We start from the raw sequence: 26,633 nt of genomic DNA, 5'->3' as shown, positions 1-26,633 counted from the left end.
TTTCCATAAGTTTCTATTCTTCTCTCTCAAACTCGAGCTCTATTCGATTCTCTTTGAAGACTAACCCTAGTAACCTCGAGGCCTAGCCTTTCTTTTTCTTCTCAAGGAATCAAACATAGAGCCAATTGCTAAAACTTACCAAAGGAAGAGAAGAAGATCAACCTCCACCGCTGCTACAACCGGAGGTGATGCCATCAAAGTTCGAGAGTCTCAAGGAAGAGGAAACGTTCCACATTCCCAACCGTTGGGTGGACGTTTAGCCTCCCCAACCCGATGCACAACCCGATGCACAAACCGATCCACTACCTGACCTGATGCTCTAGTAATCGTTGAGTAGGCCCCCGAGTTCGCTCACCGAGTCTAATGGCGAGTGCTGTCCGCCGTTCTCCTCGACGTAGGGACCTGTCTACGTCCGAAAAGACCCTTACTGATCCTATGGAGGTCGATTCTGATGTTGGAGGAGAAGAGCAAGGGGAGATCCACACCTCTCGATCAATGAGCAGAGCTGCGATTGCAAGAGGGAAGAGACCGGCTTCGGAGAATGCTGAGAAGGTGGTTGAGAGAGCAGTTGAGGAAGAGGATCAACACGCCGAGGAGGAGGACCGAGAGAGAGAAGAGGAGCAGAGAGAGAGGACCCGCCAAGCCTCACGGAGGCTAAAACAGAAGGGGGTGGATACTCCGGCGAGACTATTCAAGGTCTTCCGGAAGATGAGCTTTGTTGGTACCTGATACCCTCACCATGAGACCATGAAGCAATTGGGCATCGCTAGAGATGCAGAATATCTGTTTGATATGTGCCACCTGGGCAATATGATGCGAACCCACCTTGAAGCATATGAGGAGGAGACAGTCCATTTCCTTTCGACCTTGAAGCTGCACTATTTTGAGGACCACCCGACCCTACTACCCGATGGGGGGATTGGGTTCATTACCTTCTCCGTAAGGAACAAGGAATACCGGCTCAGTTTCAAAGAGATGGAGAAGCTATATGGCTTCAAGGATGGTAGTGGAGAAGGAATGGAGGTTAGCAAAGAGGAAATGAGGTCCCTATGGCTGACAATAGGAGACAAGAACCCCTACAAGTCCACAAGCTCCAAATCCGCTCAAATAAGGAGCCCTGTCTTGAGGTATTTTCACAAGTCCCTCGCATGCACTCTTTTTGCTAGAAAAGAGATTGGGAATGTGCACGACCATGAGCTTCAGCTGTTAGATATTGCACTGTGTGGAGTTTTGGATAACGCTAGGGATGGAACACCACTAGTAGGAGATGTTGCTGATACTAGTATGGTGTTTGTGTTACTCGATCAATTCCTCTACCTGAAATTGTGGGACGTGAAAAGAAGAGAAGGAGGCGGAGAGATCTCTATTGGGGGACTAGTCACACCGATCCTAGTGGCTTGCGATGTGCCCTTGAAGGGAATTGTGCATGAACCAAGATGGCTGGATGCGGACTACCTCTTGCTGGCGAGATTTTTGGCCTATGAGAGGCCTAATGACATGACGCTGTTCAAGTTTGTCCATCCAACCGCTGGAGCTGCTCAAATGGTTCTACCCAATGTCATATGCACCAAGGTTCGGCTGGGAAACAACATTGACTTCGCACCACCGTTGGAAGAGCTGTACAACCCGGAGGAGGAGTCCGAAGCTTAGAAGAGAGAGGAGACCGGGCAGAGAAAAGGAGATAGCTCGGAGGAGTTTGATTTTGAGGAGTATGTATGCTCTCAAAAGCAACCGGTTGGAGTTAGGGAAGCTCACAAGAGGATCGGTTGGATGAAGAGGATGAACAAGTTCTTGGTGAAGAAGGTGAAAGATCTTGCCGGTTCGGTGAAGATAATGGGAGGTCAAATCAAGGAGTTGCAAGACAAGGCAAGCTGTGCCTCAGCTCATACCTCGGCACAAGCACCAGTTTGGATGGGGAGAAGCGGACCGCTAGAAGGAACTCGAGGACTGCCACCTCCGGAACCTCAAAGAGCATCATCATACGAGCCCCGAGCTGAGGAGAACATCACCCGACCTGAGGCATCGCGGAGACGACCCTGGCTACACGTTGGCGAGTATGGAGGCTGCTGCAACCTCCTTCTTCTCCAACCCATGAGGTAACACATTCATCCAACACTTGTATATACAATTGCATTTAGTTTAATTCATTTTGTGTGATTCTTGGATTCTTTTCCAACTTTTATTTACACAGGGACTGTGTAATTTAAGTTTAGGGGAGGGTCCTAGAATGTATTTAACATTGTGTTTTATTTTCTTATTTTTATTATTTCAAATTTTTGCATGCTAGTTTTATTCATTTGAATCTGCATCTATGTGCATTAAAAAACCCAAAAATAATTGAAAACTTTTTAAAAGAAAAAAAAGAGTGTTCATGTAGTTGCATATACATATTAGGATTGAGTCTAGTTTGTTTCATATAGGATTGTTGCATATGCATCTTAGGGGACAATGATTAAAACCACCTTGTTTAAAATCAAACTTTAGGATTGAAGCTATAGCCCTTAGTCACAGTTCATTGTTGCTAGATCAATCTTTGGAAAAGAATGAAAAATATTTCCTTAGATCATTTGTGTCGATTGAATGCTTCCTCCACTTGCTTGAATAGAACATCTCTATATTATTGGATTTAATTTGAACTTTAATTGTCTTGCTTATGGAACTTGAATACTTGCTCATGGTAACTCTAAACTCGGGTTAGCACTCCACTTTTTACCAATCTTTTCGTTTAACCCGATTCATTTGTCCTACCCATGAACCCAAACCTTTCTTTCAAACCTTGTTATGAATTGTTGAGTAAGGCCTTTTCCATTGTGTATAGGTTGTGAAACCTTGAGAGTATTGAGAACGACAAAGAACTGCCTCTTGATTTAGCTAAGTTAGAATTTGAACTAGCTAAAAGATTCGGTTTTGAAAGATAGGTGGTTAGATTGTTTATTTGGGGTTGGGTTGTGTATAAAAAAAACAGAAGAAAAGAAAGTCCCTAAGGTTAGAATCAATTAGCTCTAAATCTCTAAGTAAAAAAAAAAAAAAAAAAAAAAGCTAGAAGTTTAAAGTCTAAAAGTCTAAACCTTAGGGAGTAAAAAAAAAGTTAAAATCAAGGATGTGGGTAGTTTAATTCTAGGGAGTTTAAATATATAAAAAAAAAAAAAAAAAAAAAAGTGAATGAGAAAAGGGTAGATCATCAAGAGTTAAGCTTTGTATGCCCAAATTATTCTCAATCTTAGATAGTTTTCACAACTGTCTAGCATTCCATCTTTTGAGAGAAAACCACCCAAAGAATTTGTTTGAAACCACCTTACTAAAAAGTCTTACCCTTGAAACCAATTGAGCTTGATTCACCTTCCATTTGCAAGAATTCGCCAAACACTTAATTGAATGTGAAAGAGATGTTCCTTATCTTTAGTTGGAGGTGGAGCTAGATCGATGCATGGTAATAGGCATAGAAAAATATTTGTAAGTATGTTGATTGATCTTAGCACCATTAAACTATCTTTAAGGACTATAGCTTGAATCCTTCGATTAGCATCTTAAGGTTATGAGTCCCCACTTTCAAACCGTACCCTCTTACTTCTTTGCTAGAGGACTAGCAGATTTAAGTTTGGGGGTCTGATAACTCTCTAATTTATATGCTTTTTAGCATACTTTTTTGTCCATATTTTGCATTGTTCATACCTCTAACTTAGCATTTTTAGGTCATTAACTGTAGGAATTCACTTTTAAAGCATTTAGGGAGTTGCATTTCTGCATTTGCATATTTTGGATGAAAACAGGTGCTAAAGAGCCAAAAATGGGAAAAAACAAGGACAACTCGAGCATGTACCCAAAGGAGCCATCGAGCTACAAGAACAAGTCCGAACCCCAACACGATCAAAGAGGATCCAGGAGTGTGAAGAGGAACCCAAAGATCCACCCGAGGAGTAACCCGATTTCACCCTCGTGTACCCCATCGAGTAGACCATCGGGCAGGTCTGGGAAGCTAGGTCAAATAGTTTCCATATCTAAACCCCTTCTTCCCCTAGCTTGCAAACTAGCACGCCGCAAACCCTCATACCAGAGAGCGAGAGCTTCTGTGAGAGAACTGAGGGACTCAACATATTTTTTCTTGTTTTGCATTTTTATTTTGTAGTTTTCTTAGATTTATATCTTATACTCTTTCTACTCTACTCTATCTTTTAATACAATGTCATTTTCATTCATTTTGATTGCTTTGTTATTCGTTTCTATGTCCGAGTAGTGTAGAAAAGTTTCTAGGGATGGGATAGATGATTTTGTGTTTTTGATCGGTTAGGATGCTTTAGTTGATTGTGATGTTCCTTCTAGGTTGGTGTTCTTAATGTTGTCAACAGACCGAAAGGTTGAGATTAGATCTAGGGCGTTTACAAATGCTACAGGCCGAAAGGAGTAGATAAAATGCTTGATTTAGCCAATGCTAGAGGTTTACTTAACTCTGAGTAACAAAATTAGATGAGTTTAAGTCTACTGACAATAATGAATCGTTCTTAATGCCTGCTTGTTCATATTGCTATTGCGACAGCGTGGTAATGTGTTCAAGGTTGATTGTTGCTAGTGCGAAAGTGTGGTGACAAGGTCTTAGAGGTTCATTGTCTAGGAAATAATTGCTTGAGGCATGTAAGGCATCCGTATTGGTCTAGAACACTTAGGATTCGTTAACCCCCATCCTTAGGAACTTTCGTATTTCATTTATTTGCATTTTCTTTACTTACTCGACCACTTACCCGATCAGGTACACGATAACCTGTATCGAGTAATACCTCGAGCTGTTCATATCTCACTTGCATACTCGATCACCCCACTCGATCTTGTACTCGATTGCTTGCATCGAGTGCTTAGGTCGTTTTGTTTACTTGTTTATATTCTTCTACTTTGATTATTTTAGGATTGTTAGAACCAAACCCTAATTGCTTGGCTTGACTTGTATTGTACTGATCATATCCTTCCTGCTAGCAATACACTACCATTTGGATTGATAACCCTTTGTACTACAACTGCATAGGGGATTGATACCTTGGGTGAAAACCTGTCTATCAAGTCCCCATTGCAATAGTCGGTCTCGAGTTGGGCACCTGTTCAACATAATCAGCCAGGTTAGAAAATTGTGTTTGGGGATTCCTCCTGAAGTCCAAACAATCTTATGCCACGGCACCGAAGGCATCTCTTCGCCTAACGCTGAGCAAATCCTTCCGGTAGATTGACTGTCCTTCAAACGATCATTGATCCACCAGGTATGTGAATCTTCCTCCTCTGTTAATTGAAGAGCCGATAATTCAACTTGATAGCTGACTTGAGCCTCCGACCTTGCCGGTGGTAATCTCCAGCTCCCTCTTCTCCATAGATCCGCCAGGACTGCATTTTGGGGGATACCTATAGACAATTCCCTGCTCAAGAAGTCGCTCATTCGCCCTAGCTTACACCAACGATCTGACCAGAAGCGACATCTTCGTCCATTACCAAGCTTCATCGTTATCCAAGGGGAAGCTTCTTCTCTTATCTTCAAAAGTTTTTTGGCTATCCAAGAGTGTTGGTTACTTGGCTTTCTGACCCAAAAATTGCTCAGGTTACCAGCAAGTACAGCGTCTTTAAACCAAACTACCCATACCGACCCAGACCTAAAGAAAAGCAACCAGATAAGTTTTATTAGACAAGCCTTGTTCCACTTTCTTGGATCTCGTATGCCTAACCCTCCTTCTGATTTTGCAGTGACAACCGTGCTCCAAGCAACTCGCGCTGAATGGTGTCCCTCAAGAGAGCCCTTCCAGAAGAACATTCCACAAAGAGAGTTCAAAGTGTCAATATATTTCTTTGGCAGGACCAAAGCTGAGCACCAGAAGTTTGTGATACCAGCTATGACAGTATTTAGCATTTGCAACCGCCCTGCAAAAGAGAGAGTTCTGGTCGACCAGCTATTGAGTTTTGCTTTTACACGCTGGATGAGAGGAGCACAGTCAAGCAGTGTAAGCTTTTTGGTGCATAGTGGAATTCCCAAATAGCGGATAGGGAGTTGGCCATGAGCAATGCCTGATGATGTCTTGATTTGATCAATTTTAGGTTATTGTAGTCCAGATGCAAAGAAGCTTGTCTTGGGAAGACTGATCGCAAGTCCTGAGGCCTCTTCGAATGATTTTAGTACTTGGAGGACACTTTGCACAAACGAGAGGGATTCATCAGTAAAGATCAGGAGGTCGTCAGCGAAACACAGGTGTGTGAGCCTTAACCTCTGACATTGTAGTGGTATTTGAATTTACCCTCCTCAGCTGCTTTATCTAACATGACTGATAAACAGTTCATGACAAGAACAAAGAGATAAGGTGAGAGTGGATCTCCCTGTCACAAACCTCTACACCCTTTAAAGTAGCCGTGAACAACGCCATTGAAGCCCACAGAGAAAGACGGAGTACAAACACACGCTTTTAGCCATCTGAGGTAAAGTTCAGGGACTTCTATTCCTCGCAAACAACTGAAAATAAACTCCCATCTAACCGTGTCAAACGCTTTTGCAATATCTACCTTGATAGTAATACGCTTAGGACCTTTTTCTCTTTGATAACCATTAACCAGGTCTGTAGCTAGCAGTGTATTCTCAACTAACAACCTCCCTTTAATGAATGCAGTTTCGTTCTTCTGAATCAAGTAAGGGAGTATAGGCTTCAACCGTGAGACAAGGAGCTTTGAGATGACTTTATAAAGAGTGTTTAAGCAGGATATAGGTCTAAAGTCCGAGATAAAAGATGCACCAGGGGTCTTGGGGATTAGGGCAAGGATAGTTGCATTCACAGCCGCCGGGAGGAAAGCTGATTGAAAGAACTGCATAATGCTACCAGTAACATCCGAGCGAAGAATTTTCCAAGCAGTCTTGTAGAATGTTGAGGTAAACCCATCAGGACCTGGAGCCTTAATTCCACTGATTTTAAACATCACTCTCTTAATCTCTTCTGATGTGGGAAGCTTTATCATAGTTTGTTTCAGCTCAGGTGAACAATGGTATTGGATGATATTTTGGAGCCAGTTGAGAGAGACAGCGATTGGTGGCAGAGAGTGGGCACCAAGAATGGAATGGAAGTGTGCTACTACTATTCGCCTCATTTCCAGAGGGTCATCCACTAAAGTGTCTGAAGCCGAGGAGAAGGATCTAATGGCATTGAATGCGTTTCTGGTTAAGGTCATTCGATGAAAGTAAGATGTGTTCTAATCCCCTTCTTTTAACCAGTTGATATGAGATCTTTGTCTGAAATAAGCTTCTTCAATCTTTCTGAGGAACTCCCATCGAGTTTGAAGAGCACGTTCTTGTTGGAAAAGATCAGAGGAAGGTGTGGCCATCGCTTGTGCCTGCACATTGTTCAATAAAAGGTTAGCCTCTCGCACTCGAGTCTGAATATCCAAAAAATTATCTCTGGAAAGTGTTTTAAGATCTCTCTTTATTGTTTTCTGCTTAGCACTCAAGACAGCTAAACTTGTTTCCAAGGGATGTAAAGTTCCAGCCAAGATCCATGCAGCCTCAATCGTTTGGAGGAATTGGGGATGAGAGGTTAGGAAGTTAAAGAATTTGAAAGGTTTGGTCCCAGCAGACGGGAGGGAGGTTGCTAGATTGAGGAGACAGGGTGAATGGTCAGAGACTTCTGAAGCTAGAAAAGAAGCCACACTATTGGGGTATAAGGCAAGCCAGTGGTTGTTAACTAGTAGTCTATCTAGTTTTTTTGCTATAGGGTTTAAGGGATTTTTATTGGACCATGTGAAGAGGGGACCTTGATGACGAAGGTCAAACAGTTCCATTTGCAAGAGGCAATCACGAAGCTCTAACATACACAAGGACCAGTGATCGACATTCGGGTTTGAGTGCTCAGCTGGATGAATGATTTGATTGAAATCCCCTCCAAGAAGCCAAGGTTGAGAATCTAGCTGGAGACTTTGCTGAAGATTGATCATCTCGCACCAAAGGTCAGTACGTTCATCACCAAAATTAGGAGCATATAAAGCTGTGAAAATAAATCTATGCCCTCCTTGAATTCTGACTTCAGTGGTTATCATATGCCTCGATTGATGAAGGACTGTAATATTGGCAGGAGAATTCCACACGATGATTATTCTACCATCCGGATCAGAAGCATGGTTAGAGACAAATTGCCAACCAGGACAAGTAAGGTTCATAACTTTGTTCAAATTTGGTTCCTTGATATGGGTTTCCAAGATAGCACCAAAAAGAGGCTTATAGGTAGCAAGCCAGTTAGAAAAAGGTCGATGTTTATCCAGATCATTTAGACCTCCGATGTTCCAAAAAAATGGTTTTATATACATGGTTAAGGGTTAGGGGGGTTTAGGAGCGGTGAGGAGTCTCTCCCATGGAGGGAGGAGACACCACGGGAAGAGAATGAGTAATGTTTGAAGGTTCCAATAGGGATGTGGACACAGTAGAAGGGTTAGGGGAGGGGGTAGGTTGAGGGTTAGCTGAAATTGTGGAGGAAGGTGGAGGATGTGGGATAGTATGAGAAGCTGGATTAGCTAGGACTTCAAAAGGGTTGGTGACAGTTGTTTTTGACAGAGGCAAAGGTGAGGAGGATTTATCCATTGGTACAGGAGAAGAATTTTGAGAATGCTGGTTTGGGTCATTTTTTGATGTAGTGACATTGTTGTTGTGGTTTGACAGAATTGAGGGAGCCTTTGCGGGGTCATTGGAACAACCGGCCACATCAGCAGCCACAGAAGCGGTAGTAGTGGGAGAAGTAACCACATGTTCTTTACCCTTTTCAGAAGGTTCTTTGCTTTTTCGATTTAACATCGGTTTTGGATGTTGTGCAGGAGTCCAAGTTGGGGCAACACTAGGGCAGTATCAAACAACATGTACGATTTCCTTGCAGTGAGAACATGTGGGAGGAATCCATGGGTATTCGACTGCAATGGTGATGACTTCACCATTTGATCGTTCAATTTCAACCGAGGAAGGTAATGGTTGACTTAGATTCCTTTCTATCTGAACATGTGCTTCAGAGATACTGACCAAGTTTTGTGTGAATTCGTCCATTTCTTTAGGTTCACCAACCAGACCCGCCACTAGACTTATCCCTTTTTGGTGCATTAGGTCGAAAGGCATGCCCTTAAGATGTGCCCAAATGGGGATAGCATCCAAGTCAGTTTTTGCACCACCAGTTGAGTCCCACTGAGCAACAAGGAACATGCATTCTCCTATGTACCATAGCTTCTTCTTAAGGACCTTTGTTCGAATGTAGTCATTTGGTAGTCTTACTATCATGGAGTTGTTGGCGTGGTTCAGGTGCACCTCAAGCCTTTGTCCGCGTCCCCACATGTGGCTAAGGACGCTCTGGATATGCTTGTAAGTTGGAAGTCTCCCTTTAAACCTTCCTATGATGAAGTCTTTATGAATTTGTGCTCCTTCTTCAAACACTGAATCTGGAATGACAATCCTAGGCTTCCCTTCAGAGGAATAAGTAGGAGGAGCAAGTCTCTGTAGCGATCTGTCGGAGACCTTTTTGAGTTTCTGGGCCATCGTTATAGGTTTTGGATGGCCAGTAGAAGGAGGTTGTAATTGTATTGGGGCAGAAGAATGGGAAGGGTTTAGTGGTTGAGCTGCAGGAGAAGGTTCTGTTTGCGGAGGTGGAGTGGGGATAATCGGATGTGGGCTTGGGAGCAAAGGTGGAAGAGTGGTAGGAGAACAGTTTGTTTGGAGAGATCCAGTTTGGGGAGATCCAGTTTCACTTGGGTGCACGACTGCTTCCCCCGAGGAACTCGTTGTGGTAGGTTCAATAGTTTGGTGAGACTTCATGGAGATTAGAGGGGTTGTTGTTGCTGAATCTTGACCAATTACTCGTCGAGTAACCTTTGGCAAAGCTCGAGCTAAGAGGCCATCAGTTTGAGCTGCAACTTTCAAGGGTACTATAGCACTGTTACTAGATCTAGGGTTTAGTTTCAAAGATTGATGGTAAGTGTCAATGAGAGCTTGAGCCTGGGGATTCACTACCATAGGAGTTGATTTGTGTTGGACAGGGAGCGCTATAACCACTCTGTCATGCTCGATGTAAGCAGTTTGAGGAGAGTGTTGGAGGGGGGAGTGTGAAGAGGAGAAGGTAGAATTTGGGGAAAGGGGAAGAAAGTCAAATAAGGAAGGAACGGGTTTGGAGTCAGGAGGGTCGGGGGGAAGGGAGGGGGACGATTGGGGCTGGCTTCAGCCATAGCTGAATCAGGGTATTGGCTGAAACTTCGATCCGTAGGGAACCAGCGGTTCGCCATCTACAGCGATTATGTTAGGTATGTTTGTTGTTGCTCTTACAGGTTATAAACTGTATAAAACGTAAGAAGAAAAAAAAATTATAAACAAAATTATAAATTAATTAGATAAAACTTAATTAATTGGGAATTTGAAAACTAAATAAATTAAAAAATTATTATTTAAAATACATTAATTTATAATTTAGTCCAGCGGTGTACCACGGGTGAAAACCTAGTACTTAATATAAAATCTTACTTTTGAAAATTCTGATTGGTTTACAATTTTTTTAATTAAAACTTAATTTTCTTCCGTAATTAATTAGAGAGGGAAAATATTTTTTTAGAAATTAATAATTATTTAAAATATTTTGTTAGTCTTATATTAAAATTATATTTTTACCTTTAACTGAAAAATTAAACATTGTTGTAAAACACTTAGTGGACTCCATCGACCGGCCCACCTATCCAGTCCGCGCATACTCGGCCCCTCGACCACACTTGGTCGAGAGCCTTCAGCCCGTTAGTCGAAGCCCATCGGCGATAGCATTAGTATGTCGGTTTATAGCTTAGGACTTGTAACACTATATATACTTGTTGTAACCTTGATTCCTATCAATAATAACCTAAGAGATTTACTCCCTAAACTCTCTAATTTACAACACGTTATCAGCACGATAGCCTCTATCCCTAAACCCTAAAGCAGCCGTCTATTCTCTCTTACCCTAAAACCCTAGACTTCTTGTTCTTACTTCCATCCGAGATCAAATCCTTCCTGTTCGAAGATCCTCTTGTTCACAAGCAATCCTTAGCTTGTGATCAAAGTTCTCTCGACAGCTTGGTCGAGGTTTGCTGTTCGCGGTTCGTTGATCGGGGGTGAGTGCGAGAAGCTGTTCGCGGGAAGCAAGGAGCTGTTCGTGGGGAAGCTGTTCGTGCTTCGTGGTCAAGAGATATCTGAGGTCTTTAGCTCCCAGATCAATTCCAGTCAGAATCCTTGTGGTGTTAAGACATGGCCGAGGACATGAGTGAACTAGTAGTGGATAGTGGCTCCAGCCACACCATACTAAAAGATAAGAGATATTTCATAAATCTTATAATGAAAAGTGCAAATGTTAATACAATTGCGGGTATAGCAAACCTTATAGAAGGCTACGGCCAAGCACACATATTGTTGCCTAACGGAACTCATATTGAGTTATGTGATGCTTTATATTCACCCAGCTCTAAGAGAAGCTTATTGAGTTTTAAAGACATAAGGTCAAATGGTTATCATATTGAAACCAAGGGTGAAGGATCTAAAGAGTTCCTCTACATTACAGAAAATGTGAAAGGACAAAAGAAGATCCTAGAGACTATACCTGCCCTAGCCTCTGGTCTCTACCATGCTAAGATTAACATGATAGAAGCCAATTTGGCTAAGCACAAAATATACAAAGAAAGTTTCACTTTATGGCATGACCGGCTTGGCCATCCGGGAACTAACATGATGCGTAAATTAATAAAGAGTTCAAAAGGGCACAACCTTAAAGAAAGAAAAGTTCTCCCTAAGAATCTCACATGTGTGGCATGTGCACAAGGGAAACTTATTGTAAGACCATCACCAGTAAAAGTCACAAGAGAGACTTTGCATTTTCTGGAAAGGATACAAGGTGACATATGTGGACCAACACACCCACCTAGTGGGACATTTCGATATTTCATGGTGATGATAGATGCATCAACCAGATGGTCTCACGTATGCTTGTTATCCACGAGAAACTTAGCATTTGCTAAGCTCTTAGCTCAAATCATTCGATTAAGAGCACATTTTCCGGACTTTTCACTTAAGACTATACGTCTAGATAATGCTGGTGAATTTACATCCCAAGCGTTTAATGATTACTGTATGTCCATGGGGGTGAGTGTGGAACATCCTGTGGCACATGTACATACACAAAACGGATTAGCTGAATCCTTCATTAAACGAATACAATTGATAGCTCGACCATTGTTAATGCGATCGAAGCTTCCTGTGTCGGCTTGGGGACACGCGGTCTTACACGCAGCAGAACTTATACGCATCAGGCCATCTAGTGAACACAAATATTCCCCATCCCAACTCCTATCGGGTCAAGAGCCAGACTTATCCCATCTTAAGACATTTGGTTGTGCCGTTTATATACCAATTGCTCCACCACAGAGAACAAAGATGGGACCACAGAGGAGAATGGGAATATATGTGGGGTATGAGTCTCCCACCATAATAAGGTATCTCGAGCCACTGACAAGAGACCTGTTCAAGGCCAGATACGCGGACTGTCAATTTATTGAGTCCGAATTCCCTATGCTAGGTGGGGAGACCAGCAAGCTGAGCAAAGAATTGACATGGAATCAAACATCCTTAGAATGGCAAGATCCTCGAACTATAGCATGTGATGCAGAAGTTCAGAAGATTATACATCTTCAACAGCTAGCTAATCAATTGCCAGATTCCTTTGCTGACCCGAAAAGAGTAACAAAATCGTACATACCAGCTTGCAATGCACCAGTACGTATTGATGTTCACAAGGAACACAATAATCAAGTTGCTACAGAGTCTATGCCACGTTTGAAACGGGGTAGACCATTAGGTTCCAAAGATAAGAATCCTCGGAAAACAAAGAGTGCAAAACAGACCGAGGCTAAGGGAATTATAGAAAAGTCAGACGTTGTCACGGAAACTCCTACGGCACCAAATGAGGCTCAGGACGCTGAACCTTAAGAGCCTGAAGGAGTTGACAACAATGAGATCTCGATAAACTATATAATGTCTGGAATACAATGGAACCGAAAAGATGTCGACATTGATAATATATTTGCATACAAGGTAGCACTTGAAATAAATGAGGATCATGAGCCCACATCTATACTAGAGTGTACACAAAGCAAAGATTGGCTTAAATGGAAAGAAGCCATTGATGTGGAGCTAAACTCTTTAAAGAAAAGAAGTGTGTTTGGTCCGACCTTAAGGATAACACCAGAAATTAAACCAGTTGGACATAAATGGGTCTTTGTAAGAAAGAGAAATGAGAGAAACGAGATTTTTAAATACAAGGCAAGGCTCGTAGCACAAGGATTCTCTCAAAGACCTGGCATAGATTATGAGGAGACATACTCCCCTGTGATGGATGCAACGACTTTTAGATATCTAATAAGTCTGGCCATAAAAGAAAGTTTAGATTTGCGGTTAATGGATGTTGTAACTGCATATCTATACGGTCCACTGGATAATAAAATTTATATGAGATTACCAGAGGGTATAGAACTCAAAGATAAGAAGGGTTCTAAAGACCAATACTGCATAAGGCTAGACAAATCGCTTTATGGACTGAGACAAAGTGGTCGAATGTGGTATAACCGGCTAAGTGAATATTTAGCCAAGGAAGGTTATAGGAATGACCCGATAAGTCCTTGTATATTCATAAAGAAATTCGCGAATAAGAGATTTGTAATAATAGCAGTATATGTGGATGATTTAAACATCCTTGGAACCTCTGGGGAAATCGCCCAAACAGTAGGATATCTCAAGAAAGAGTTTGAGATGAAAGACCTAGGCAAGACAAAATTCTGTTTGGGGTTGCAGCTTGAGTACATAAAAAATGGGATCCTTGTGCATCAAAAGGCATACACAGAAAAGGTACTCAAGAGATTTAATATGGAGCAAGCTCACTCATTGACTAGCCCAATGGTTGTGAGAAGTGTAGAAGTGGATAAAGATCCATTTGCTCCTAAGAAGGACAATGAAGAAATTCTTGGTCCTGAAATGCCTTACCTCAGTGCTATAGGAGCATTAATGTTTTTGGCTAGCCACACTAGACCTGACATATGCTTCGCAGTAAACCTTCTGGCAAGATACAGTTCTTGTCCGACCATAAGGCATTGGAATGGTATAAAACATGTTCTGCGTTACCTACAAGGAACGACAGACTTTGGTTTATTTTACACTAACCATAACAAAGAAGGTTTAGTTGGTTTTGCTGATGCAGGTTATCTGTCCGACCCACACAATGGTAAGTCACAAACAGGTTATGTGTTTACACATGGTGGTACAGCGATCTCTTGGCGTTCTATGAAGCAGACTCTAGTAGGCACATCCTCAAATCACGCGGAGATCCTAGCCATGCATGAAGCCAGCCGTGAGTGTGTTTGGTTGCGGTCAATGACTCAGCACATTCGGACAGACAGTGGCATGGACATAGACAAATCAGCAACGGTCATCTATGAAGACAATACAGCCTGCATCGCACAACTCAAAGAAGGTTACATCAAGGGAGATCGGACGAAGCACATCCTGCCAAAGTTCTTCTATACACATGAACTACAAAAGGCCAGAGAAGTTCAAGTGGTGCAAGTTCAGTCATGCGACAAGTCAGCCGATCTCTTCACCAAGGCATTACCGACAACGACATTCAGGAAGCTCACGCACCAGATTGGAATGCGGAGGCTTAAGGACTTGGAGTGATGTTTGGAACAGGGGGAGCAATGTGTGCTGTACTCTTTTTCCTTCACTAAGGTTTTGTCCCAATGGGTTTTCCTGGTAAGGTTTTAATGAGGCAGCATCCCCTAAGCACATTGCTGCGATCCCGTCCAACATAGGCACGGTCATATCGTCCAAGGGGGAGTGTTGTAAAACACTTAGTGGACTCCATCGACCGGCCCACCTATCCAGTCCGCGCATACTCGGCCCCTCGACCACACTTGGTCGAGAGCCTTCGGCCCGTTAGTCGAAGCCCATCGGCGATAGCATTAGTATGTTGGTTTATAGCTTAGGACTTGTAACACTATATATACTTGTTGTAACCTCGATTCCTATCAATAATAACCTAAGAGATTTACTCCCTAAACTCTCTAATTTACAACAAACATTGCTTTAAGACCAATGGCATGACAGTGTAATTTTTTACTCATTATAAGGTTAGTTTCATATTTGTACTTCTCAATTGATAAAGTATGATATAAAAGAATAGTTATAAATAATAAAAAGAAATGGTCATACAAAATAACATGCATGTGTATTAATTTTGAGTAGAATCTATTGATTATTGTCCATTTTGTATAACTCTAGGCTACATATATATATTGTAATTAAGATTGCTAGCAGTCAAGTTGGACAGCTTGAGAACAAAAAAAAAGAAGATCTTAAGTGTATGCAAATTTCATATTATTTATTTAGAATAATTTTATTAAATGTCAAGTTTAACAATTACATTTGCAATGTTAAACTCCACAAGAGTTTCCTCCCGGGCCACCATAATTGAAAAAGAAACCGAGTTGAGTACGTTGGAATGGTTTGCCTTTACCAATACTTAGCCCATAACAGTTTGGACTATCTAGCAACTTCTCCATATGAAAAGAATCGATTTTACGCTGCTCATAGTTGGAATTTAAGGCTTCAATATTTGTAAACATTGCTGATGCTCTTTCGTCTTCAGTTGGAAATTTACCAGTACCCATCGGAGGGCTTGAACCTGAAGGAGAAGCCTTAACCACACCTCCAACTCCAATTACATTTGCACCATTATTTAAAAGGTTAAATAACTCTTTTGGCCAATAACCAATATCTACGTTAGGTTTTGACAATAGTGTTATCCACCAGTTTTCTGTATATTTATCCTGTTTAAGTATCAAAAGAGACAAAACGAATTTATGTGTTAATAAAATAAGGGTATTAAATAAAATAATATGTGCTAAATTGATAATCATGTTACTTTAAAAGCAAAGTATTTATTGCGTACTACACATGTTACTACACATGTTATACCATTATAATCAAATACATCAATCACTAAGTTTTTGTTGGGTAAAAAACTTGCATAAGAATTTGGAAAAAAAAAAACTAATGAATATAGTAAAGAAAACCTTCAAACATTTTAGTAAGAAAATGTGAAATCATATATTAAATTAGGAAAATACTTGATGGATGGAATAACGCAACCAAACAGGGACTCCTGGCTTAAGGTCAAACGGTTTGACTAAGGGAACCTCACGCGTGACTTGAACAAACCCTGGACAAGCGGTATTGTAACATCCTTTCCCATCTTTACCCTATAAAACCCATATTGACTATTTTATATGTTAAGGATTTCAACATATACATTGTATACACAATTAACAGAATTCATACATGCCAAAATCCATATGACCAAACACGTCCATCACCGAATACACTTGGATTTATCTGTCAAAAAGTACTTGCATAGTTTACTATATAACCCAATATTAATGAATTGATAAAAAAACAAAAAAAAACCAATTAAATATAAAAAACATACCATAAAACCTGCTGAGATAAAATTGACCTCTTCATCCGATCCACTGCCAATATATATTTCACTATATGATGCTTCATCTTTGCCGATGTTTAACGCATAACCATTAAACCAACCTTCTACACCACGAAATGGGCCATTATTTGACCGTACTCCAGTGATCTACCAAGTACCAGTTAGAAAGACATACAAATGTGTGCATATATTTTTATTTTAAAGTAAATATACTCTTTAAAAATTATTAGATTTATTAATTAGGAGAGGGAATAAATGCTTACATGTGCTCCAGGGCGTTCGTGAGACAGCGGATGGAAATATTGTGGGTTTGTTATGTAATCTTTTGAATTTCTTAATATAGGAACTGTTCCGTCTGGACATCTAATTTTCTTCTTATATGTTTTGTTGTTGTCAGTTGGATTCTTAAATTCAAATCTTGAAACTGATGGTTTCATCTTTAAAAAAAAAAAAAAAAAAAAAAAAAAAAAAAAAAAAAAAAAAAAAAAACAATATTGCATACAGTGAAATTTTAATTTACATTTTATGAAAGTAATTATGTACGTAGGAGAAGAATTTCTCAAACATCTAAGCACCTGGATTGTGTGGTTTTTGAGTAACGGATGATCAAGTCCTGGTTGATTGTAAATATCAATGCAATCGTACGTTACATTTCCACTTATCTGCCAATGCCCGAGAAAAAAGTTAAGATTTCTATGACAAAATATAAACAACACAACAGATATTATAAAAAACCAGAAAACTAGACGATGATGAACTCAATTCATGACGTGTATCTCAAGTTTCTTATTTTAAAGCTGACCTTAAAAGATTTGAGAGGCAACATACTTGGACCGGAACGAACTAGGGCTGCTGAGGACAAAAGAAGTAAAAGATTCATAATAAGAGCCATTATAATTTCTGTAGACATTTTATTACTTTTATTTTCTCGAGGTTGAGAAGACTGTTATTTATATACATATTACGTTGTCTAGAAGAGAAAAGCAATATAATTAGATTATTTATAACAAGCAATATAATTACTATGTTTGACTACTTTAAGAAAGAATTTTTAAGGCAATGTATTTATTCTATATTCTAACTACAACTATTATGGAAAAACATTAGATACAAAAATATTAAATAAAAACTTGGAGGAATACAGTATCATTATGGCTTAATATATTTTGAAACTTTGACCAGAAAAAAAAGAAGAAGAAAAGAAACAATGAGCTAAATATTTATTAAGCTTATTAGATTGTAAATTAAATAAAGAAATTAATTGTCGTTATTGTGTTGACAAAAAAAAGAGTTGGCAAAAAGTGTTTTAGTGGGTTATTGGTTTGAGATTTGAATAGAGTTTTAAAGAGTTTAAGGATTTGAATGGTAACTAGTGTTTAGATGGATTTTGGTTTTTGATTTTTTTTAAATCTATTTTCTCACAATTCAAGATCTTAAAAAATTGGATTCCCTAAAAATTAGGGAAAATAGTTTCTAAGTGGTTTTTCCAAATTTCAAAGAGAAACTAAAAACCATAATATTGAGATTTGTGGAAAATCTTTATTTTCAGTGGTACGTTTTTTTTTTGACTTTTTGATTTATTAATTTTTAAATATACAGAAAAAACCAAAAACCAAAAATTTTAAAACCAAAATTCAAAAACCAAAATCTAAAAACAAAAAAACCAAATGAAAAACCTGTTGACATTCATAGCCTAAATGTTATGTAGAATCTGTTGTTATTAGATCAAGATTTTGTTAAACTCTGATAAAGTTTATTGTTATTAGTTTGTGATTGATGAAAAGTCATTTAAAATCTTAACAAATTTAGAGGGTGTTATTGGATTCTAATTTATAAATAATTTTGAAGACTTCAATAAAATTATCAAAAGTGAATAAGTGAAATTTTTTTAAAATGTTGCTAGAAAGTATTTTATAGTTTTGTTGATTAGTTTTTGGCTCTCATCAAAGGCAGAGGGAGAGAAGAACCATAGGGGTTAACTGACCCTGATGGATTAAAAAAAATATATTGAACTTCAATTAAAAATTTTACATTGACCCATGTCCAACAAAACAATTGACCCCTATAAATTTAAAAGTTTACATTGACCCATTTCCAACAAGACAATTGACCCTGTAAATTTTTTACGATACATTACTTTATAATTTTTAAGCCCAATAAAATATATTTGAAGTACATATAATATAATTAGGCCCATTAATAAATTAGTTTGTGATTGTCGTATCGTTTACCTAAAAACGATCCAGCTTCTTCTTCTTTGCATATTTTTTTTTTCTAGTGGAAGGGCTGCTTCATCTTTGTTTATTTTTCAAGCTCAGTCAGATAAGATCATAACAACTTGATGGATCGTTTTGTGAAGAGGAAAAATCCACCGTCTAATATTGATTTGGATGATTTGCCATGGGATCCATCAAAAAGAAAAGGTATTCTAACTTATTATCCTAACCAAAGGGATGAAGTAGGGCGTATGTATTTGACCAGAGGACCTTGTCAACCTCGTGATCATAATTTTAAACAAACAAAAATTGGAGGAGTACTACGACTTTTTAATCCAAAATGGTTTGATAAGTATGGAGATTGGTTAGAATATAGCTTGAAGACAGATAAAGCTTTTTACTTGTGTTGTTACTTATTTAGAGATCAAGCTCAAAATCAAGGTGGGAGTGATAGTTTTGTATCAACTGGTTTTTGTGGTTGGAATAAGGGGTTGGATCAACATGTGGGAGATGGTTTGAATACTTTTCACAAAAATGCCAAAAGGAAATGTGAGTATTTGATGAGACAATGTCAGTCTATCAAGCATGCTCTTCATAAGCAAAGCCATGTTGTGAAAAATGATTACCGAATCCGATTGAATGCTTCTATTGATGTTTCTAGACATTTGTTACATCAAGGATTATCATTTCATGGTCATGATGAGTCAGATGAGTCAGCAAATAGAGGTAGTTTTTTAGAGCTTCTGAAATATACAGCTGGTCAGAATGAGGCTGTAAAAAAATTTGTGCTGCAAGCTGCATAATGCTCCTAAGAATAATAAGATGACATCTCCTCCAATTCAAAAAGACATTGTACATTGCTTTTCGGAAGAGGTAACTAAATCTATTATTGAAAAAATGGATAATGATGTCTTTAGTTTGCTGGTACATGAATCTGTCGATGTATCAGACAAAGAGCAAATGGCAGTGGTGTTTTGCTTTGTTGATAAGTATGGGATAGTCAAAGAAAGATTTATTGGCATTATTCATGTCAAGAAGACATCTTCTTTATCTCTGAAGTATGCTATTGATTTTTTATTTGCAAAATATGGATTGAGTTTGAAAAAGCTTAGAGGACAGGGGTATGATGGAGCTAGTAATATGAATGGAGAATTCAAAGACAAAGACAAAGACAAAAAAAAAAATATAAAATTTGTAATTAAGACTGCTAGCATTCAAGTTTGACAGCTTGAGAAAAAAAAATTAAATAAGAACTTAAGTGTATGCAAATATCATATTATTTATTTAGAATAATTTTATTAAATCTCAAGTACTTTAACAATTACATTTGCAATGTTAAACTCCACAAGAGTTTCCTCCCGGGCCACCATAATTGAAAAAGAAACCGAGTAGAGTACGATGGAATGGTTTTACCTTACCAATTCTTAGCCCATAACAGTTGGGACTATCTAGCAACTTCTCCATATGAAAAGAACTGATTTTACGCTGCTCATAGTTGGAATTTAAGGCTTCAATATTTGTAAACATTGCTGATGCTCTTCGGTCTCCGGTTGGAAATAAACCAGTACCCATCGGAGGGCTTGAACCTGAAGGAGAAGCCTGAACCACACCTCCAACTCCAACGACATTTGCACCATTATTTATAAGGTTAAATAACTCTTTTGGCCAATAACCAATATCTACATTAGGTTTTGAAAAAAATGTTAACCACCAGTTTTCTGTTTGTTTATCCTGTTTATGTATCAAAAGAGACAAAACAAATGTATGCATTAATAAAAAAGGCATTAAATTAAATTGATAATCATTTTACTATAAAAGCAAAGAATTTATTGCATACTACACATGTTACTACACATGTTATACTATTATAATCAAATATATAAAACTTAGTGACTGATGTATAAAACTTGCATAAAAATTTGGAAAAGAAGAAAAAACAACTAATGAAAATTAAAAAAGCCTTCAAACATTTTAGTAAAAAAATGGGAAATTGTATATTAAATTAGAAAAATACTTGATGGATGGAACAATGCAACCAGACAGGGACTCCTGGCTTAAGGTCAAAGGGTTCGACTAAGGGAACTTCATGCGAAACTTGAACAAACCCTGGACAAGCGGTATTGTAACATCCTTTCCCATCTTTACCCTATAAAATCTATATTAACTATTAATATGTTAAGGATTTCAACATAGACATTGTATACACAATTAACGGAATTCATACATGCCAAAATCCATATGTCCAAACACGTCCATCACCAAATATACTTGGGTTTATCTGTCAAAAAGTATTTGCACAGTTTAGTATATAACCTAATATTAATGAATTGATAGAAAACAAAAAAAAAAACAATTAAATGTAAAAAAATGTACCATAAAACCTGCTTGGATAAAATTGACCTCTTTATCCGATCCACTGCCTATATATATTTCACTATATGAGGCTTGATCTTTGCTGATGTTTAACGTATAACCATTAAACCAAGCTTCTATACCACGAAATGGACCATTATTTGATCGTACTCCAACAATCTACCAAGTACCAGTTAGAAAGACATACAAATATGTGTACATGTATTTATTTAAATTAAATATCTATTTTTTAAAATTATTATATTTATTAATTAAGAGAGAGGATGAGTGCTTAATTACATGTGCTCCGGGATGATCGTGCGACAGCGGTTGGAAATATTGTGCTTTTGTTATGTATTCTTTTGAATTTCTTAATATAGGAACGGTTCCGTCTGGACATCTAATTTTTGGCTTATACGTTTTGTTGTTGTCAGTTTGATTCTTAAATTCAAATCTTGAGACTGATGGTTTCATCTTTAAAAAAACAATAATGCATGTATATACAGTCAAAATTTGAAATCACGTTTTATGAAAGTAATTATGTACGTAGAAGAAGATTATCTCAAACGTCTAAGCACCTGGATTGTGTGGTTTTTGAGTAATGGATGATCAAGTCCTGGTTGCTTGTAAATATCAATGCAATCGTACGTTGCGTTTCCACTTATCTGTCAATGACCCAAAAAAAAAAAAAGTTAAGATATCTATGACAAAAAATATAAACAAGACAACAGATGTTATTACAAAAACAAAAACAAAAAACAAGACGATGTCGAACTTAATCCATGACGTGTATCTCAAGTTTTTTATTTTAAAGCATGACCTTGAAAGATTTGAGAGGCAACATACTTGGACCGGAACGAACTAGGGCTGCTGACAACAAAAGAAGTAAAAGATTCATAATAACAGCCATTATAATTTCTGTAGACATTTTATTACTTTTCTTTTCTGGGGGTTGAGAAGATTGTTATTTATATACATATTACATTGTCTAGAAGAGAAAGCAATAAAATTACTGTAGATTATTAAAAAATCAATATAATTACTATGTTTGACTATTTTAGCAAAGAATTTTAAGGCAATGTATATATTAATATATTCTGACTACAACTATTACTATGGAAACATGATTTACAAATATTATGGGCTTATAGTAAATAAATAAAAACTGGGAGGAATACAGTAAAACCTCTATAAATTAATAAATTAATAAATTTTGCTTGTCCCAAGTTGGGCCAGTGTAAAAAATATCAAAATTTGATAAGATAATAAGATAATAATTTTTTTGAAATTCCCATGTAAAATATGGTCCCAATAATATAATAAATTAATAATCATGTTAATATATATATATATATATGTTGATATATGTATACTTTAAAATTTTGAATTTTCTTCTAAAACTCATATCTATAAATAATTATTATGTTGTAATTTCAAACTATAATGATAGAGAATATTTTATAACATGTCATAAAATAGAGCTAAGTTTTTTTTAAGTTTTCAATTTCTACATATGCACAATTTTCATTTTGATAGTTTTATAGATTATATGTAATTTATTGTCAATAATGTTTTCTAAATATTACAAATTCAATTCTAAACTGATAACATCCTAAAGGCTAATCTTATTTTGCTAAAATTATCTCAATTCATAATTTAAAAAATTTTAAACAATTAAAGTATATATCTATAAATTAATAACTATTAATTTATACTATAAAATAATTATTATTAATTAATAGATAAATTAATATCACTATAGATTAATAAAATGTCATGGTCCCAATATTATTAATTTATAGAGGTTTTACTGTACAATATCATTATGGCTTGATATATTTTGAAACTTTGACCAGAAAAAAACAAAGGAAAAAAATAAAGAGGGTCAAAATGTAGATCTATTAAAGTAGATGTTATTTTTATAAGTCATATTCAGCATATTATATTTCATGGCATAATATTTCATCCAAAAAAAATTTTTAAAACAAACAAAATAATTACATATACGATGTTTTGGATAAAAATTACAAAATAAACAAAATGAATTTTAACTTGTGCTCTCCAGCACAGATTGTATTCTGGTAAGATTGTAAAAGAAAATAAATACACAATAAGACCAAAAAAAAAAAAAAAAGAGTTTTTGGGAAAAAATGTTTTAGAGTTTTTAGTCAAGTGGCTAATTGTTTTTTTCTTTTTCTTAGAACAACCTCGCTGAATTAAAGATAAACGAAGTTTACACTCCACGGCCTCCACCAAAGGAGGAAGAGTTTGCTGCTAATAATGCAGACTTTGCGATCGAATCAACTACAACATTGTTTTTTTTTTTTTTTGGTATGAATGTAAAAGTATATTCCACAAAACAAAAACAAAAAAAACAGTGTTTACAACAAGTGCTGAAGTGCAGCTTAGAGAGTAGAAGTTTGGATGCTAAAAATAGGGTAACTTAATCGTTTGCTAAATTACGGGTAGAGAACCAGTATTGTAATCCGCGGACTGCCCAGTTGTATGATTGTGCTGAACCTATTCCAGACATTTTTGTCGATGACAATTAGCTTTGTGAGCCGGAACTGCAGGATCTCCATGGCGCCGTCCTTTGTGCTCCCTCCACAAGCTATGATACAAAGCGTGGAAGACATACCTTAGTGTAAAAGTGTGCAGACGTGGCTGTGAAGAGTCAAGAAGGAGGGTAGTGATCACTAGTAAAAAAAAAACGTATAGCCACGTTTTTGTCACCTAGCATCGTGACTAAAAATTTATTTGCCACGAATAAACCACGAAAAGATTTCGTAACAACTTCGTGACAAGTTAGCTACGAAATAATCACGAATAAACGACGTGACAATATATTGTCACTGATATGTCACAAAAAAATTTGTGGCTAAGTAGACACGAATAACTTCGTGGCTGTTTTGTGGTTATTCCACGGAACTATCCATCCCATCACACTGTACTATGGAAAAATAAGAAGACTCTATAGCCACGATATCATGCGGGTAGCTAACTTGTGACTAATACTCTGCCACGAAGATGGTTCGTGACAAAATCGTGACTACACATTGTTGCCACTGAATCAATCCGTGACAAATTCGTGACTTCTCCAAAGAATGAGATGTATGAGTTCTTTTCTTTATACAATTTTTTTTTTCTTTTGCATGTTTTTAATAGTATTAATGTTTTATGATATTGATTTATAATGAAGTTTGAGAGCCTTTTCCATTGTTTTAGTTGAATTGTGGAATTGGTTGTTTGTTGAATTGCAGATTTGGTAGTTTATATTAATTTTATTTTATAAATTTGGAATAATAGATTATTCATAATATATTAAGTTAATTTCTTTATTTTTTATTTTACACTTTGTCACTATTATTTTAATTTGAAATTAATAGTCTTCATATTTATGAATATGATACAGATGTAATGTGTATATTTACACATATGTATATATATTTGTTATGAATATCTACATATATATATTTGTTATATTTACACTACACCAAATTAAATAATTTTTTTACATCAATTTTTTTTGGTTTAGGCGGCTAAACCCAATTTTTCCCACCAATCCCACTAAATAATTTCCCAAATGTTAATTCCCGGTAAAATGAAATATTTTTGCTAAATAGTAATTTTAATTTTAATTATATACCCTTTTCTTATCCGCTTCTTCGTTCATATCATCGACACTCAGAGAAAAAAAGCAAAAAAAAAAACCTAAAGCCCTCCTCTTCTTGTCCTCCGTTGAAGCTGCTGTCGCCGAACTCAAAATCCGATTTGATCGATCTCTTCCTTGACCCACAGAAAGAGTCTCTTCGGCCACCGTCGCCCAGGGCCCTCCGATTCAGGTCCAGCAGGTATCTGTCTTCTTCTTCTTCTGCTTTTTCTTCTTCTTTCATTCCTTACTTGTTCTATCTCTTTCTCTCTTTGTCTCCATGCTCTATTCTATTTTTCTATAAGGTTGTTTAGATCTTTTATTTTTGTTTCTGTTTAGGGTTTTCAGGATTAGATTTGTTCATATTGTTCTTTACTGTTTTGATTTTGATTTTGAGTAAGCGTTCAATTGAGGTTTTTTTTTATTCTTGTTAGCTTGTGTATTTGCTTTAATCGTGTGTAACTCTACAACATATCAAACGAAATTGATTTATAATTGAGAGTTGTTCTTCGGTTACTGCCATAAAAAGGGAACAATTCAACAAAATTGATTGATTATTGTAAACAAGGAAAAGGAAGAAGAAGTAAAGATTAATGAACTGAGCTAGTAGATTCAACTCATCGTTTTTTTTTTAATTATTTTGCTTCCCTGGAAATGTTTTTGAGAAAAGTCTTCGGGGATTGTTGAATTTGAGTCTATAATCTTAACTTTTACTCATTTCACTCTCTTAAGAACATGTTTTAGATGGACAGGATTTGTAGATTTGGATTCTAAACTTGGCTTTGTTCTATGTTTAAACTTTAACTAGATTTTGTGGATTTGTTTACTTGACTTGTTATTAACATCAGCTATTTTTGTTTGTTTTGTGCTTCTAACTGCAGAGCTGCAACGAAGATGGATGCCACTAAGTGCCATACCGCCAGGAGCCACACGTTCTACAAGCGCAGCATCTTCACAGGCAACACTACTACAGCCAGCAAAGCTCTCGATGCATTGCTGAGTGCTCCTGAAAGAGAATCCCAGCCACACCTCCACCCAAGTAAACTCAATGGAGCTTTATGGTTAGTTTGTAAGAACTACAATTGTGTTTGTTTGTTCATGGGCTGAATCTAATTTTACTCTCTCTTCTCTCAGGTTTGGTGTTGACCCTTCTGTCTACAAGTTTGTTCGAACAACATGGAAAGCAAATAGACGTTCCTGATGAGAGGACAGATCTTTGGTGGCAAACTTTTGTGGTAATTAATGTTTCTATACCCTAAGTCAACAATATTTTCCAACTAACTTACAAACTACTAATCTCTCTTCTCCCTTTTTTTTTGTAGCAACACTACTACTGGGAACGGTGATGGAAGAGCTGGTTGCATCAGGACAAGCACTTAATCTGATCATGCAGTCTCTTGGAATTAGACAACCCTCTGCTGCTGTTGCTGCTCCCGCTACAACTTCTGCTGCCGCTCATGCTCCAGCTTCTACAACTCCTGCTTCTTCTCCAGCTACTGCTTTTCCTGCTCCTTCTCCAGCTACTGCTTCTCCTGCTCCAGCTTCTACAACTCCTGTTCCAGCTTCACACCAAGGCAACTTAGATGCTTGGTGTGCATCATTTGGTATTTAACTTTCAAAGATTGTTAAGCATTTTTTGTTAAAACTTTCTAACGGATAGACTGTTATTTAGCAAATCTTTTGGTAGAATGTAAGTAGTTTGATGTTTACTACTTATTGTTATTTAGTAACTCTTTTTGGTATGTAAGATAAGAGTAATTGTTGTTTAGCAAGACTTTTTGGTAATATGTAAACATCAAACTACTTCTGGTAATGAAAAATATCGGTATTTGGATTTCATGTTTTGAGAATTTGGCTTTTTGTTATAGGTTTTTATTTTTA

At 37.3% G+C, this 26,633-nt stretch overlaps 4 protein-coding genes and 1 long non-coding RNA gene across 9 annotated transcripts; 2 read left to right on the top strand and 3 right to left on the bottom strand.

Moving 5' to 3' along the window:
- Positions 1 to 7,203: 7,203 nt before the first annotated feature.
- Positions 7,204 to 8,310, bottom strand: LOC147919813 (uncharacterized). The gene has a single exon (XM_087504117.1). The coding sequence runs from the start codon at positions 8,308 to 8,310 to the stop codon at positions 7,204 to 7,206; it is 1,107 nt and encodes a 368-aa protein (XP_087360243.1).
- A 7,085-nt stretch (positions 8,311 to 15,395) lies between these two features.
- On the bottom strand, positions 15,396 to 17,507 carry LOC104771884 (protein neprosin-like). Of its 3 annotated transcripts, none has more exons than XM_087504365.1 (7): positions 17,338 to 17,507; positions 17,111 to 17,197; positions 16,799 to 16,909; positions 16,524 to 16,682; positions 16,376 to 16,429; positions 16,165 to 16,296; positions 15,396 to 15,864 (listed from the first exon to the last, which is right to left on the bottom strand). In XM_087504365.1, exons 1-7 carry the CDS (start codon positions 17,443 to 17,445, stop codon positions 15,469 to 15,471), a joined length of 1,047 nt encoding a protein of 348 aa, XP_087360491.1. In that variant the 5' UTR covers positions 17,446 to 17,507; the 3' UTR covers positions 15,396 to 15,468. The 3 variants fall into 3 exon arrangements, with proteins under 3 accessions (XP_087360491.1, XP_010494793.1, XP_087360490.1); XM_010496491.2 differs by having other exon boundaries at positions 16,799 to 16,972; positions 17,338 to 17,503; XM_087504364.1 differs by having other exon boundaries at positions 16,799 to 16,906; positions 17,338 to 17,471.
- A 1,369-nt stretch (positions 17,508 to 18,876) lies between these two features.
- LOC147919812 (uncharacterized) lies at positions 18,877 to 19,554 on the top strand. Its single transcript, XM_087504116.1, has one exon. It carries the CDS (start codon positions 18,877 to 18,879, stop codon positions 19,552 to 19,554), a length of 678 nt encoding a protein of 225 aa, XP_087360242.1.
- Positions 19,555 to 20,027: 473 nt separating this feature from the next.
- Positions 20,028 to 22,082, bottom strand: LOC104771883 (protein neprosin-like). 3 transcript variants are annotated; one of them, XM_010496489.2, is made up of 7 exons: positions 21,924 to 22,082; positions 21,682 to 21,768; positions 21,404 to 21,577; positions 21,125 to 21,283; positions 20,976 to 21,029; positions 20,766 to 20,897; positions 20,028 to 20,482 (listed from the first exon to the last, which is right to left on the bottom strand). In XM_010496489.2, the coding sequence occupies exons 1-7, from the start codon at positions 22,029 to 22,031 to the stop codon at positions 20,087 to 20,089; spliced, it is 1,110 nt and encodes a 369-aa protein (XP_010494791.1). In that variant the 5' UTR covers positions 22,032 to 22,082; the 3' UTR covers positions 20,028 to 20,086. The 3 variants fall into 3 exon arrangements, with proteins under 3 accessions (XP_010494791.1, XP_087362759.1, XP_087362760.1); XM_087506633.1 differs by having other exon boundaries at positions 20,028 to 20,430; XM_087506634.1 differs by lacking the exon at positions 20,028 to 20,482 and having other exon boundaries at positions 20,768 to 20,906.
- A 2,694-nt stretch (positions 22,083 to 24,776) lies between these two features.
- LOC147919811 (uncharacterized) lies at positions 24,777 to 26,591 on the top strand. Its single transcript, XR_015594099.1, has 4 exons — positions 24,777 to 24,954; positions 25,634 to 25,791; positions 25,887 to 25,987; positions 26,075 to 26,591. It is a non-coding gene; the product is annotated as an uncharacterized LOC147919811 (long non-coding RNA).
- Positions 26,592 to 26,633: the final 42 nt, after the last annotated feature.

The sequence above is a fragment of the Camelina sativa genome, chromosome 20, assembly GCF_030686135.1.
Source record: "Camelina sativa cultivar CO46 ecotype springtype chromosome 20, ASM3068613v1".
Classification (NCBI taxonomy): domain Eukaryota; kingdom Viridiplantae; phylum Streptophyta; class Magnoliopsida; order Brassicales; family Brassicaceae; genus Camelina; species Camelina sativa.
This window is presented reverse-complemented; position numbering and strand designations above follow the sequence as displayed.